General features: G+C 44.1%; 1 protein-coding gene across 1 annotated transcript in view; it reads left to right on the top strand.

The window, feature by feature from the left end:
- Nucleotides 1-16,197, top strand: part of casd1 (CAS1 domain containing 1) — a 45,756-nt gene that overhangs the window by 11,150 nt on the left and 18,409 nt on the right. Inside the window, exons 8-11 of the mRNA XM_084326935.1 lie at nucleotides 1,832-2,046; nucleotides 7,324-7,749; nucleotides 10,646-10,735; nucleotides 15,862-15,981. Coding sequence (XP_084183061.1) covers nucleotides 1,832-2,046; nucleotides 7,324-7,749; nucleotides 10,646-10,735; nucleotides 15,862-15,981 — 851 coding nt within the window. The remainder of the gene's footprint in view (nucleotides 1-1,831; nucleotides 2,047-7,323; nucleotides 7,750-10,645; nucleotides 10,736-15,861; nucleotides 15,982-16,197) is intronic.

Here is a 16,197-nt window from a genome sequence, read left to right as displayed (position 1 = left end):
ATTATTAAAGGATAACTTCGCTATTTTGGACTTTAGACCCGCGGTCTTGTCTACCATGTACCGGTCGCATGGAGACCATCATTTCACTGATGGATCCAGTATTGAGCTAGCTACAGTTTCCCATGCGCAATCGTAAATCCTTTGCTAAAAACAAAGGTAAATGTGCTTTTCCGAGACGGGAAGCTCTGGGTGCATTCTTACAGGTCTCAGTTTGCTCTCCTGTGAAATGTATCCAAAATAGCGGAAGTTATTATTCATATGAGCTAAATCAGCTTGTCTTGTTGAATGAATGAATGAATGAAAACTTTATTTAACAGATTGCAGAATGGGTACAATACAGTACGGCTCAATACATACAATTGTTAAGGGGATGCAGACCTGAGAAAGACGTTTGTCTTGTTTCCATCAGGGTCCCCCATTTTCAATTCATATAGACATTTATGACATACACAACATACATGACATTTATGGCATAGGGACATATAGGTATTTAGACCCGCTAGACTAGTGTTGCTAGTAAACATCAGTTGATGATTGGTGTCTTATCGCGTTGCTAGTAAGAGTGTTGACCATGTACACATAATTGCCTTTTGCGTCATCACCATGAGTTTGATCGATGATGGCAAGAAACCTTGTCTCGACTATCTTTCATCGATTAAACATTTGTTTTTGTTAACAATTCTGGTGCACATTTAGCCTCGCATCACTTCCTGTTGACAGTTGTCGCCCTGTCACGTTGCCAGAAAATCAGCATCAGTGTATCTGTATCACACCGCCCTAAAGCAATCTGTCTGTCTGTCTGTCTGTCTGTCTGTCTGTCTGTCTGTCTGTCTGTCTGTCTGTCTGTCTGTCTGTCTGTCTGTCTGTCTGTCTGTCTGTCTGTCTGTCTGTCTGTCTGTCTGTCTGTCTGTCTGTCTGTCTGTCTGTCTGTCTGTCTCACCTGTCTGTCTGTCTGTCTGTCTGTGTCTGCCCCTGTCTGTCTGTATGTCTGTCTGTCTGTCTGTCTGTCTGTCTGTCTGTCTGTCTGTCTGTCTGTCTGTCTGTCTGTCTTCACCTGTCTGTCTATCTGTCTGTCTGTCTGTCTGTCTGTCTGTCTGTGTCTGCCCCTGTCTGTCTGTATGTCTGTCTGCCCCTGTCTGTCTGTATGTCTGTCTGTCTGTCTGTCTTCACCTGTCTGTCTGTCTGTCTTCACCTGTCTGTCTGTCTGTCTTCCCCTGTCTGTCTGTCTGTCTTCACCTGTCTGTCTGTCTGTCTTCCCCTGTCTGTCTGCCTGTCTGTCTGCCCCCCCCTGTCTCTCTCTGTCCCCCTCCAGACCCTGTGTACGAGCAGGCCCTGAGTGACTCTCTCTCTGCCCCCCCCCCCCCCTCCAGACCCTGTGTACGAGCAGGCCCTGAGTGACTCTCTCTCTGCCCCCCCCCCCCCCTCCAGACCCTGTGTACGAGCAGGCCCTGAGTGACTCTCTCTCTGCCCTGTCCCCCTCCAGACCCTGTGTACGAGCAGGCCCTGAGTGACTCTCTCTCTGCCCTGTCCCCCTCCAGACCCTGTGTACGAGCAGGCCCTGAGTGACTCTCTCTCTGCCCCCCCCCCCCCTCCAGACCCTGTGTACGAGCAGGCCCTGAGTGACTCTCTCTCTGCCCTGTCCCCCCCCCTCCAGACCCTGTGTACGAGCAGGCCCTGAGTGACTCTCTCTCTGCCCTGTCCCCCCCCCTCCAGACCCTGTGTACGAGCAGGCCCTGAGTGACTCTCTCTCTGCCCTGTCCCCCCCCCTCCAGACCCTGTGTACGAGCAGGCCCTGAGTGACTCTCTCTCTGCCCTGTCCCCCCCCCTCCAGACCCTGTGTACGAGCGGGCCCTGAGTGAGAGCAGGCGGATGATCACCAACCAGCAGCTGGAGTTGTACAACGAGGCGGCGGCAGCGGCTCTGAACAGCAGCAAGCGGAACGCCAAGGCGCGCGTCAAGCTGCTGGCCGCCGCCCGCCAGGCCGCCATGGAGACCGTCAGCCAATCGGCGGACGGCCTGCACCTACCCGAGAGCACCACGGATGTGGTGGGTTTAAAACCGTTTGCTTTAAACTAGGGATGTCCGATATTATCGGCCGATATTTGCATTAAAATGTAATATCAGAAATGATCGGTATCGGTTATATAAATGTAAAAAAAAAGAAAATTATTATTATTATTATTTTTTTTACATTTATATAACCTTTATTTACCCAGGCAAGCAAGTAAGAACAAATTCTTATTTTATTTATTGTCAAAAGTATGCATAATGTTGTGTTAATTCCACGACAAGAGATATGTAATGTTAATTACCTGAAATTATTTCGTTTTTTTGGGGGGGGGAAACCCCGCATTTATCGGTATCGGTTGATATCGGTATCGGAGATTAACACTTTCAGTGCCTTTTGATTAACGTTGATTTACCCCGTTGAATGCCACCACCCACTTCAATGATAGCGTTGTGAACGCATATTCTCTCTCTTAAATTATGGCTGTATCTAATCTAATCTGTTTTTTAATCGGTTCATTTCCGTTTTATAGCATTTTGAAAAGCCCTCGTTTTCAAGGAAAATATAAAGATTCCGTGATAAAAGGCATTTACTGGAATATTCTAGAATACACAAAAACGTTGTAATTTTTCTGCCTATTTATGAATCGTTTTCAAATAAACGCTAGATTATTGATAGTATATGTGTACTTATGCACGCTATAGACGCGAGCTGAAAAATCGATTCTCTTATTTCCTCATCAGCGATCACAGCCACACAGCCACACACAGCATAGGGCAAACGCTTATATCTCCGTGAAAACAGGTCTGATTATCCTAAGACTGGTAAAATAGATTCCTTACCTGAGATCAGATGTTATCCAAAAAGATTATTCCAATTCAAAAAGATCGCCATTCCAAATATCGATCACGCTTATTGATTACAGTGTTGGTACTGTAAATACATAATCGTCGCTGTTCTGAGGGCCGGCGGTCACTTGGTCTCTTCAGATGCCTTGACGGAAAAATTAAATGAGCAAACTAACCACTCCCCCCTGTATCAGTCTGAGCTGATGGGGTGCAGTTACACAGGGAGAGACGATAGGGGGCGGTATCTTCCCAATTGAGCTCAGAGAGACTCTGCAGCACTAACCCGAGGCTCGATTGATGAAATATGAATTCAAATCGCCAATAAAAAAAATACGGCAAACAAACGACATTTCGTGTCGGTCGGCACTCACCGGGGGGGCTGATAAAACTAGATGTCGTCGCTGGCATCCAAAGTGTTAAGAGTTGGACAATATTGGTATATCGGATATCGAACATCCCTACTTTAAACTCTTAACTGGCACTGACCCAGCCTTGGGATGTTTTGAGGATGATTTGCCCACCGGCGCGACACGCCACTTTGGCGACCTCCTAGCGGCTCGGTTGGGCATATCCTTTAAAAGCCCTATTTTGTTGCCTGTCGTTTGTCGTTTCAGGCGACAACACCCATTCAGTGGTTCTCGAGTTACATGCCGATATGTGAGGCCTGATTTTCTTTTCTTTGATGGCCACTCCCGGGGCTCTAGCTCCGTCAATCATTTGGCGATCTTGACAAATTATTGGACAGGGTTGTAACCAATGAGAGTGGCTTTCCAATGATTCTGCGAATCAGGGATCTAGGTGAAAAGTCACGAGTGAAAACGGGAAGAGACAAAAAATGCATTGGAGCTCATACCAATTTATTTTTTGGAAATACTATATTTGGATATTGCAACTACTACAGAAAAACGTGAGTAACACGTTTTTCTACAACTCAAGTTCAGACCTATGTTACTCTATTTCATTAGCACTAAAAGTGAATTTTCTCAAACTTCAGAAAGTTATCTTTCAAAGGAGACCAGCTCATGCATGTGCTATATAAGTTTAAAAAATTGCCACTTTGCTGGGAGCCAGTTAAGAGGTTAAAGGTGCTATATATACCATTTTTATGTAGACTAATCATTTCTTTTGATAATATATCCACTAGGGCTGTCTTAAATACTTTGAAGCTTCGAAGCTTTGTTCGATGGGCATGGGATTCGAATATGAAAAAGAAAAAAATTGATTATAAAAAACAATAATATGATATTTTTCTTTTTGCAAAATCAACTCTGCCTCTCTTTGTTAATTACAACAAGCAATGCTGTTTGTTATTTAAGATGAGGTCGGACTCGGCACTGACAGATTTGTGTTCATTGTGCTGCTTTTATAAAGCCTCAAATGACGGCTTACAATATTTCATGAAAGCAAAGTGTTTTGTTTGTCTAAGATTTAAAAAGGTTTAAACTTTACAGCACTGACAAAGTTGAACAAAGTGCTGTACAAGTCCCACAACATAAAAAAAATAATAATAATAATATTAAGTTTTTTAAAAAAAATGTATCTCGAAGCTTCTAATTAAAATCGAATCTCGGCCCCGAAGCTTCGAATTCCGAAAAATTATTCGAAGGTCAGCCCTAACATCCCACAGAGCTTTTAGAAAGGTGTAGAATAAAAGTATTGCTTTTGCCCCTGAAGAATGAATGATTAATGAATTTATCATTTAAAAAAATAAAAAATGTGGCGACAGTGGCTCAGCAGGTAGAACGGTCGTCTGGCAATCAGAAGGTTCCCGGTTCGATTCCGGCTCCTCCTGGCAGCATGTCGAAGTGTCCTTGAGCAAGACGCTTAATTAATAATAATAATATAATGCAGTACCTCTTTAGGGCGGTCTTTATTCGGCATGCAACGAACTGGACATGCAATTGGAGCGGCACACACACACCGGGATACACACACACACACACATGCTTTTTCTCAGTCGCCGATGCGATTGAGTCTCTGCGCTTGACCCATCCCGTTGTCCTTCCCCCCATGGGCAGCCGGGAGCAGATAGGGCATCAACGTGAGCCGCGCCCCGGGGACCAATCCAAGTGCTCCTGTCCGTCTTCGTCAAGGACACCACAGCGTTAGCGATCTGTTGTTGTGCATGTTTTTCCATTGGGTTTATCTTATCGGGGGGGAAACCCTTGCGAGCACAGAGGGGGAGAACATGCAAACTCCACACAGAAAGGCCTGGGAGATACCCCACCTTGGTACGCCTGACATCATAAGATAAGATATTCCTTTATTGATCCCCTTGGGGAAATTCAGGCATCATAGCAGCATGGGGGGGGGGTACAGGTAGTAAAACAACACAGTGTACAGGTAGTAAAAACAACACAGGCAGTTTGGTCAATATGGTTAATATAATTTACTATCTGACTAGCTGAAGAAATATTCACATTATTCACAGTGTCACATAAGGTGCAGTATGCATGAGGTAGTGTTATAATTTACTATCTACTGAGTATACATTATTCACAGTATCACGGAATCCTGATCCCCAAGCGGGAATCGAACCCTGGACCTTCTTGCTGTGAGGCGACAGTGTTAACCCCTACACCACCGTGCGTATTAACCCCTAACTGCTCCCGGTGAGCAGGTTGGCACCGTCGGTGTGAGTGAACGGTTGAACGTGAAGCACAAGTTGTGGAGCGCTTTGGATAAAAAGCTGTTGTATAAACGCAGTGGAAGGTCCAAAATGTTGTTTACACCCCGGAACGTTTTGCTGATAGCTTGCTCTCTTTTCGACAACGCCCTGTTACACACATTATGTGTGAGTTTGCCCAGTAAAAACCACAGGCATCTAGTACTGGTGGCAGCCTAGCAACAGGTTAACCCCTAAGTTAACCCACCCGGCAGCTTTAAGATCACAATGAAGACAAAAATAGTAGTGGAATGTCTTTAACGCCCTGCTACACTCGTACCCTTTCACTCATTCACACATGGGAGTTGCCCAGTACAACCAGAACAAACGCAGTTCCAGATGTACATGTACACCACACACCCACCCACCCACCCAAAGGGACCACATTTAGTTATTTTGTCTGTAAAAGAAAAAAACAGTCAGCAGCAGGGCCACACCTCTGGCGGCTAAGTGGTATTGATTGTCTAGCAGTGTTGAACTTGAGTCTTACACTCTTGAGTGCATAGTAGTATAGACATAGCGGCATAGTATGTAGTAGTATAGGCATATTATATAGTAGTATAGACATAGTAGTATAGACATAGTAGATAGTAGTATAGATATGGGGCCATGACCCTCATGAACTCTGTGTTCCTCCTCCTCTAGGGGCCATGACCCTCATGAACTCTGTGTTCCTCCTCCTCTAGGGGCCATGACCCTCATGAACTCTGTGTTCCTCCTCCTCTAGGGGCCATGACCCTCATGAACTCTGTGTTCCTCCTCCTCTAGGGGCCATGACCCTCATGAACTCTGTGTTCCTCCTCCTCTAGGGGCCATGACCCTCATGAACTCTGTGTTCCTCCTCCTCTAGGGGCCATGACCCTCATGAACTCTGTGTTCCTCCTCCTCTAGGGGCCATGACCCTCATGAACTCTGTGTTTCTCCTCATGAACTCTGTGTTCCTCCTCCTCTAGGGGGCCATGACCCTCATGAACTCTGTGTTCCTCCTCCTCTAGGGGCCATGACCCTCATGAACTCTGTTCCTCCTCCTCTAGGGGGCCATGACCCTCATGAACTCTGTGTTCCTCCTCCTCTAGGGGGCCATGACCCTCATGAACTCTGTGTTTCTCCTCCTCTAGGGGGCCATGACCCTCATGAACTCTGTGTTCCTCCTCCTCTAGGGGCCATGACCCTCATGAACTCTGTGTTCCTCCTCCTCTAGGGGCCATGACCCTCATGAACTCTGTGTTCCTCCTCCTCTAGGGGCCATGACCCTCATGAACTCTGTGTTCCTCCTCCTCTAGGGGGCCATGACCCTCATGAACTCTGTGTTCCTCCTCCTCTAGGGGGCCATGACCCTCATGAACTCTGTGTTCCTCCTCCTCTAGGGGCCATGACCCTCATGAACTCTGTTCCTCCTCCTCTAGGGGGCCATGACCCTCATGAACTCTGTGTTCCTCCTCCTCTAGGGGGCCATGACCCTCATGAACTCTGTGTCCCTCCTCCTCTAGGGGGCCATGACCCTCATGAACTCTGTGTTTCTCCTCCTCTAGGGGGCCATGACCCTCATGAACTCTGTGTTCCTCCTCCTCTAGGGGCCATGACCCTCATGAACTCTGTGTTCCTCCTCCTCTAGGGGCCATGACCCTCATGAACTCTGTGTTTCTCCTCATGAACTCTGTGTTTCTCCTCCTCTAGGGGGCCATGACCCTCATGAACTCTGTGTTCCTCCTCCTCTAGGGGCCATGACCCTCATGAACTCTGTGTTTCTCCTCATGAACTCTGTGTTTCTCCTCATGAACTCTGTGTTTCTCCTCCTCTAGGGGGCCATGATCCTCATGAACTCGCTGTGCAACAAGCTGCTGAGGCCCATCGACGGCTCCTGCTGCCAGAGCTTCCCGGCGCCCAGCCTCCTCCAGAAGCTGACTGCCGCCGTCTTCCTGGGCTCGGCCCTGATCGTCCTGTCGCTGCACGCCCTGGGCTACAACAGCCGCCACCGCCGGCCCGCGGCGCCCGACGCCGAGAGCCTGGAGGAGAAGAAGCCGGCGTCGGCGGGCGGCGGCCCCCTGGGACCCATGGCGCCCTGCCAGGCCCTGTGCCGCATGGGGCTCATCATGGCCTACTTCTACCTGTGTGACCGCGCCGACGTCTTCATGAAGGAGCACAAGTTCTACACCCACTCCAGCTTCTTCATCCCCCTCTTCTACATCGTGGTGCTGGGCGTGTTCTACAGCGAGAACACCAAGGAGGTGAGGCGCCGTTCGTTTATTTTTTGAAAGTGTATATTATGTGATATATAACGTTTGTTATCTCAACTTGTGGCCAAGTCTATCGCCCTTTCTGGGCCAAGAATAAGAACAGACTTGGCAAGGATCGTTAACATGGCCAGTAAAGTTATAGGGAAACCACAAAGACAATTGTCTGAGTTATTTGTACTCCGCAATAGAGACGAGGCTCAGCCACTATTGTCTGATCCTTCGCATCCCCTTCGTGGTGAGTTTGACGAGCGAATTAATAGTTCTAGCCTTTCATCCCACATGCCATTGCTCTGATGAATTCTTAGCTTCTCATTTGCACTGTGTGGTGTTTGTACTGTGTTGTCTTGTTGATGGTAACCATGGTGAAGACAAAGACACATTTCCACGAAAGTGGACAAATGGAAATATCTATCATCTATTGTTGTGGAATATTTCAAATGAGCCGAGACAGTAGAAGTTCAGATGAGTCCAGTTGTAAAAAATGTACATAGGTTTATTTCTGTGAAACTTGGTTTGATGTTAGTAAATTGTCTCTCAATATTAAGAAAACAAGGGCGGCTAAGTGGCGCAGTGGGCAAGGCGCTCGCCACTAATGCAGGAGATGCTGGGTTCGAGCCCAGCTCTCGGCATTGCTACCAGCTTGGCTGGTCGTTCATACTAACACAATTGGCAGTGTTAGGGGTGGGAAACTGGTGGGTGGGGATCGGACGATGTGGACAGCGACTCCTACAGGTCGGTTGGTGCGCCTGCGCAGCAGAATCAGGAAGCAACGGGGGCGGCGTGTCCCTCCCACGCAGACCCCCGACGCTGAGAGATTGCGCTGTGCAGGTGAAAAGATGTGACAGGCTGCCTCCTCGTGTACCGGAGGGGACACGTGATGTAAGGCTTCGTCCACATTGCAGCCGACCAGTGGGAGGCATGGTCTAACAACGTTCGAGACAGGGGAGGGAAGAATTGGACAATACGAAAAATTGGGATGGGAGAAAAATAGAAAATGGGAGAAAAAGTAGATACAAAAAAAAATATATTAAGAAAACAAATGTTATGGTTTTTGGTAATCGAAAAGAAATAGAGGGGGATATCGAGTAAAAAATATGTGATGTAAAAATAGAAAGAGTTTGAGATAAAATTTCTAGGGGTAATTATTGATCAGAAATTATTAAATGTTAACTATATTCAAGGGAAAATATCCCAGTCAGTAGCAATCTTGTACAAATGTAAGGATATATTAAACTATAAAGCCTTGCACATCATTTACTGCTCACTTATACTTCCTTACATATCTTACTGTGTGGATGGTATGGGCGTCGACATTCGGAGCCTTCATAAGTTACTATGACCACACAAATCCACTGTTTATAAAGTCACATGTTGTGAAATTTAATGATTTGGTTTATTACAAAATTATGCAAATAATGTACAGAGCTAAAGCAAAGTTACTCCCGGACAGTGTTTTCAATACATGAAAGAAAATATGATTTGAGAGACATTTGTAAATGTACTGTTCAAAAAGCTAAGAAAGGGATTAAAAGGAGGTGTATTTATATTGTTGGGGTTAACTTGTGGAACAATGCTGATATACATTTAAGAATGAGTAATTTGCTTTTGGTTTTTAAGAAAATGGTTTGTATAGCTATTTTTGAAGATTACAAATGTGAATAATAATTGTTTTGTTATTTTCTTTTAGAATACTGTTTTGGAGTCTTAATTTTGTTAAGAATATAGGACAGGCATATATAAGCATTATGCTTCAGTCTGTACCTTTTCAGTCACTGCCTGAATCAAAGATTGTTAAATGATTGTGTATATTGTATTGTGTGATGACTGAATCAACTACTACTACTACTACTACTACTACTACTACTACTACTACTACTACTACTACTACTACTACTACTACTACTACTACCATCACAGAAAAGTCCTCAGTTTACAATCAGAGACAAGTGTACACAAGCGTCTGACCGGAAAAAGTGAGAAAGAGCTCTAGTCAGACTTATAATTAATACCAGCTGGGAATGATCAATGAAAACGAAGATGAAAACAAAGATGAGAAAATTAAAACAAAGATGGGTTTAGGGTTTTTGTCATCTCTGACACAAGACTGGAGACGACATGAACAAGATGTGATTTTTCTTGGACGCGCCATCTAAGTCGGGACTGTCGCCTAGTGTCTAGTGACTAGTTCAAGCTTTGTACAGAGAAATGTATTTACAACGGAGCTATGAAACATGTCCAATAAGCTGTGCAAATGATGTAACATATAATAAATTATTATTACACCATCTACATTTACTGTAGGTAGTAATCTACTGAAAGATGTAAATGTTTGGTGGTGTTTTTCATAATGCTCTACATCATCTACCTGTTCCTCTACCTGTGGCACAATTTAAAAAGCAGCTAAAAAAATACACATTAGAAAAATACAGAAATGAGTAGTGAGGATAAACAAAGTTATGGTATATTGTGTATGTAATGATGTACTATATTCACTGCTGTCAAGTGAATCATGTTTTTTATTGTAAACTTTTAATATAAGTAAAAATAATATTCTATATTGTAATATACTAAATTATGTAAATTCTAGTCAAATTAATGGAAGAACAAATACAAATGTAAGGGGGTAGGGATCAATAAGCTAAGCTTCCCTCTAATCCTTTTTTTGGACATGTCTGCAAACCAAACACATTGCTCTTTTGTTTATAAATCCTGTTTTTTTCTTTGTTCTTTTTTAAATGTTTTTTTTCCTTTAAGGATTTATTTTTTTAATTTGTTGTTAAGATTGTTTGGTCTGACGGATCAAGACACTGAGTTGTTTGAAGAAATAAGAAGAATAACATGTCCAAGAAATAAACTTTTTCATTCATTCATTCATTCCTCCACGCAGACCAAGCTACTGAACCGGGAGCAGACGGACGAGTGGAAGGGTTGGATGCAGCTGGTCATCCTCATCTATCACATGTCCGGAGCCAGCGCTGTGAGTGCCCGCCTCCCATCCGTCATCATGACCATCCGTGCTTTAACCCAGTCTGACGACCGCTGAACCGTCTCAAGAGAACACAGAGCTCTGATCCCATTTACCGCTTTCACACAGAATGGCTATTGGACTGTTACGGCCATTCGTCTTGATTGGTTTAGTACATGTTTTTTTAGAGAGGAATTCCAGTCTTACCTTTTTATATTTCTGACATGTTACCTCTGGCTCTTGGTAGTATTGGGGAAATCCTCTAATACCGATATCCTGTTTTAGTCTGATACCGATATCCTGTTTTAGTCTGGTATCATCCTGATACAGATATCCTGTTTTTAGTCTCGTATCGTCCTGATACCGATATCCTGTTTTAGTCTGGTATCATCCTGATACAGATATCCTGTTTTTAGTCTCGTATCGTCCTGACACAGATATCCTGTTTTAGTCTCGTATCGTCCTGATACAGATATCCTGTTTTAGTCTCGTATCGTCCTGATACAGATATCCTGTTTTAGTCTGGTATCATCCTGATACAGATATCCTGTTTTAGTCTGGTATCATCCTGACACAGATATCCTGTTTTAGTCTGGTATTGTCCTGATACAGATATCCTGTTTTAGTCTGGTATCGTCCTGATACAGATATCCTGTTTTAGTCTGGTATCGTCCTGATACAGATATCCTGTTTTAGTCTGGTATCGTCCTGATACAGATATCCTGTTTTAGTCTGGTATCGTCCTGATACAGATATCCTGTTTTAGTCTGGTATCGTCCTGATACAGACAGGGCCGCCTGGGAGAAATGCGAGGCCCTGTGCGAGATTTTTCATACAGTCAACATATTCTTAAATAATAGCGCTGCCCGAGGCTGGGCATGATACAGTCAACATATAGCAAGAGAGAGAGCGAGAGAGAGCTCCCGTTCTACAGTCAATATACAGTGTACAGAGAGACAGAGAGAGACACACATTGGAAAGAAATTGAAATGCTATTTGGCCCTAAACAGAGAGTACACAGTGGCAGAATACCTGAGCACTGTGACTGAATATCCTTGACTAGGTACAGACTCAGCGAGCACAGCCTAGCCATCGAGAAAGGCCGCCATAGGCAGACTGTGTGTGTTAGAAAGAGAGAGAGAGAGAGAGAGAGAGAGAGAGCATGTGTGTTTGTCGTGTGTGTGTGTGTTAGAGAGAGAGCATGTATGAGAGAGATAAGCAAAGATGACCCCTAAAGGATATTCAACTTTTAATGAAAGAACAAAACGGAAGGAAAAGATAACTTCACAAAGGCAACATGAATATACATAGATCCAAAAGGACAAAGATCAACACTTAAATCCAAAGAGAAGAGGGTCTATACCATAGAAAACAAAGCAGCAAGGAGCCAATGGCCGACATCAGCTAAATAGGCTAGCCAGGTAGGCTACTGACACCAGGCCACACACAGCTTTGGCCAACGGCCCAACGCTACCCAAGCTACACAAACGACCACGACAATTCACACAGCACATGTTGTATCTCCAAATGTTGTGAAGTAACATATGTTTTGCCTGGAAAAAAACATCGTTATTAACAAAACATTCGGCAGGAGAAGGAAGGAAGAGTGGGGTAATGTCATGACATTTTCATTCATCTTACCTGCACCAAGGAACGCAGGGCGAAAGGCCGCAACACAGGTCTCCACGTTGACGAAAGGCCTCTCGCTGTCGGCACAAAAAGAAGCTATGGCCGGAGCCTTGTCATGGTGCAGGCCCGACTACATCTTCTGTCAAAGATGATGTCGTAGTCAGAGTGCCAGAACCCCCTGCTATTCTCACGGCTAATGTCAATGGTCGTAGCACAAGCTAACAGCTAACTCTAGGCTAACTGATAGCATCAAGCTAACGTTCCCAGCCGAGCGCAGCCGGCAGCTAACGTCGTAGCTAAACAGCTAACTGGCTAACAGTTAGCTCAACCCGGCTATCGCTAACCATTAGCTAACGCAGAAGCAAGCTATGCGGCTACCACTGAAAAACTGTACAATGTGAGAAAAGCAATACAGGTGCTGACACCAGGCCACACACCGTTAGCTACTAGTACTACAACAGCTAGTCGGCCAGTTTGGCTCCAGAGAGAGAGAGAGAGAGAGAGAGAGAGAGAGAGAGAGAGAGAGAGAGATATCCACGGCGGGAATAGAATAGAGTTAATAGAATAGGTTAAAAACTCACCAAACGTCCAAGAGGATGGAGACAACCGCGTGGAGTTGACGAAGTTCATCTGCCAAACGACCATCCTCTTCATCTTGGCTGCATGCGCTGTGTAACCGCATCTCTTGCAATGATGAAGCAACTCGTCCTTGATGTTTACTGATTGGCTTTATTTCCGTTCGAAGAGAACATCTTTATTCCGAACCGTAAAACTGTGAAACATACATGAAATACAATCACGGATCAAACCATAACAACATACATACAATTTATCGGTCGTTGCAAGGGTGGTTGTTAACCCAATGAACTTAACTACAAGCACATTATGGCCCCAAATGTACCTTGTTGACTGCATGCAATATGAGAGGACAGTTAAGAGCTCTGGTGTCGATGTGGCTTGTCTGAAGATGGTGGAGAAGTGAAGGAACGAACCTTCTTCTTCTTCTTCTTATTTGAATTTCCGGCAGTGTAGACGCATCGTGGCGTATTACTGCCCTCCACAATTCTTGCTTCGCCCACACTTGAGAAAGTTTACACTCTTCTTCTTCTTCTTCTTCTTCTTCTCATCTTCAAAACATATACACTATGGCCGGTCTATTATGACATCACAATGTTCCAGAGCGTTCTAGCCTGTTCTAACCGGTTCTATTATGACATCACCGCTGCAGTTACACGCTGTCTCTAGGTTAGCTAACGCTAGTTAGCCTTTAGCTAAGCTAGCTACTAGCCGACATCATCATGGCTATATCCCGACTGCACCATGACAAGGCTCCGGCCATTTGTCCCGCCAGCGAGAGGCCTTTCGTCAACGTTCCTTGGTGACCGACCGACTGATAATGACCGACCTCTTCGTCTTGGCTGGCATAACTAAGCATAACCTCCAAAGCTGCACGCGCAAAATAGTCAAACGCAGCTGACGCACGCCGGCGTACACATGATGTAACCACTCCCTTCGTTGAAACCAATAGTATGTCTGCTGCAGAGCCCCAGAGCTCCAATAGTGAGTATGTCTCCTGCAGAGCCGCAGACCCAGGAACAAGTCAGACACATTCTACAAACGTGTCTAATGTGAAATATATAAGCCCTGGATACAGATATCCTGTTTTAGTCTGGTATCGTCCTGATACAGATAGATATCCTGTTTTAGTCTGGTATCGTCCTGATACAGATATCCTGTTTTAGTCTGGTATCATCCTGATACAGATATCCTGTTTTAGTCTGGTATCGTCTTGATACAGATAGATATCCTGTTTTAGTCTGGTATCGTCCTGATATGGATATTCAGTTCTACTCCTCAGGCTTGGTAGAGTAAATGAAGAGAATCCACATCCTTTTCCTTTTCCCCTCTATGATCTTACAAGGTGTCTTTTGACGTTCTTAAATGTCAGCATGTTAATATAGAATAGAATCAAGAATCAAGAGTTTTATTTGTCACATACATACCAGGGCATACAGTGAAATGCGGGTGGGCATGCCCACATCGATTGTGCAATAATACAATACTAAAATAGACATAGAAAAAAAAAACAGGTAAGACACAAGATGTACACGATAAAAAGACATGCTAAGTTCCTGAGAAACTGGTTCCTATGTACACTACTATACAATATACAATTTTAACTCCCGTAATTTTTATACTTAATGTATCTAAACCAGTGGTTCTCAACTGGTCTAGCCTCGGGACCCAACATTTTCCTTAGTCATTAAGTCGTGACCCAAATTTTTGAACCACTATGATTTATAAAAAAAAAAATTTTGCAGTAATACACAATCTTTCATGCACTATTAAAAACATGAAATAAATACAAAAAAGTGCAACAAAAGTGCAATTACGGCTAAAAACCCAATGAAATAAAATAATAATAAATAATATATGCTTCTTAGCAGATTTCTTAGCTTAACATAACATACCTAAGTTTGGGGGAACTAATGGGATAACTGGGGTTGCAACAAAAGTGCAACTAGGGCTAAAAACTCAATGAAATTAAATAATAATAAATAATATGCTTCTTAGCAGATTTCTTAGCTTAACATAACATACCTAAGTTTGGGGGAACTAATGGGATAACTGGGGTTGCAACAAAAGTGCAACTAGGGCTAAAAACCCAATGAAATAAAATAATAATAATAAATAATTATGCTTCTTAGCACAGACTTCTCAGCTTAACATAACAGACCTACAGTAAGTTTTGGGGAACTAATGGGATAACTGGGGATGTTGTTTGCTCCTGACAAGAGTCTCAAAGTCTGGGGTGATGGTAGACAAAGCAACGCTGAGGTCGTGCTCAATGTCCAATCTGTTCCTCTGCTTTGTCGTCAGAGCTGAGAAGCCACTTTCACAAAGATAGGTAGTGAAAAAAAAATTTATATAAAAAAAAATATATATATATATATATTTTTTTTTACTTTATTATTATTATTATTTTACACACTCCGCGACCCACTCAAAATGGCCCCGCGACCCACTTTTGGGTCGCGCCCCACCAGTTGAGAAACACTGATCTAAACCATACTATACAATACCTCATTCCTTTAAAGTCACTTTTCCATTATTTAAAGTGACATTCTGTTTAAAGTGATTGTTTAAAGCGGTTGCAGCATGAGTGTTGTGTGTGCTCATGTGTGCTTGTGAGTGGAGAGTTCAGTGTTCTATAATATAATGTTATTGCTGGTCAGACTCATAGCAGTGTCTTCTCTGATCTCTTCCAGTTCGTTCCCGTCTACATGTTCTATAATATAATGTTATTGCTGGTCAGACTCATAGCAGTGTCTTCTCTGATCTCTTCCAGTTCGTTCCCGTCTACATGTTCTATAATATAATGTTATTGCTGGTCAGACTCATAGCAGTGTCTTCTCTGATCTCTTCCAGTTCGTTCCCGTCTACATGTTCTATAATATAATGTTATTGCTGGTCAGACTCATAGCAGTGTCTTCTCTGATCTCTTCCAGTTCGTTCCCGTCTACATGCACATGCGTGTGCTGGTGGCCGCCTACCTTTTCCAGACAGGATATGGTCACTTCTCATTCTTCTGGCTCAAAGGGGACTTTGGACTCTACAGAGTTTGCCAGGTAAGAGAGAGACTGCATCCTAATTCTCCCCTTCGCGCTATGGCTTGGCCCTACGGCTCCGTTTTGCGCGTTCCCGCGAAGGGTAGGGCTGTCCCATTTCTCTTTGGATTCAGGGGGTAGTGACGTTTCCAGCCCTCCAAATATGGCTTCAGAGGAAGTGTGCCGAGATGCAGGCTCGGAGCGAAGGGAGAGATTGTATTTCCCAGAATGCACTGC

This window comes from Notolepis coatsorum (genome assembly GCF_963971535.1).
Source record: "Notolepis coatsorum genome assembly, chromosome: 13".
In the NCBI taxonomy this organism is placed as follows: Eukaryota; Metazoa; Chordata; class Actinopteri; order Aulopiformes; family Paralepididae; genus Notolepis; species Notolepis coatsorum.
This window is presented reverse-complemented; position numbering and strand designations above follow the sequence as displayed.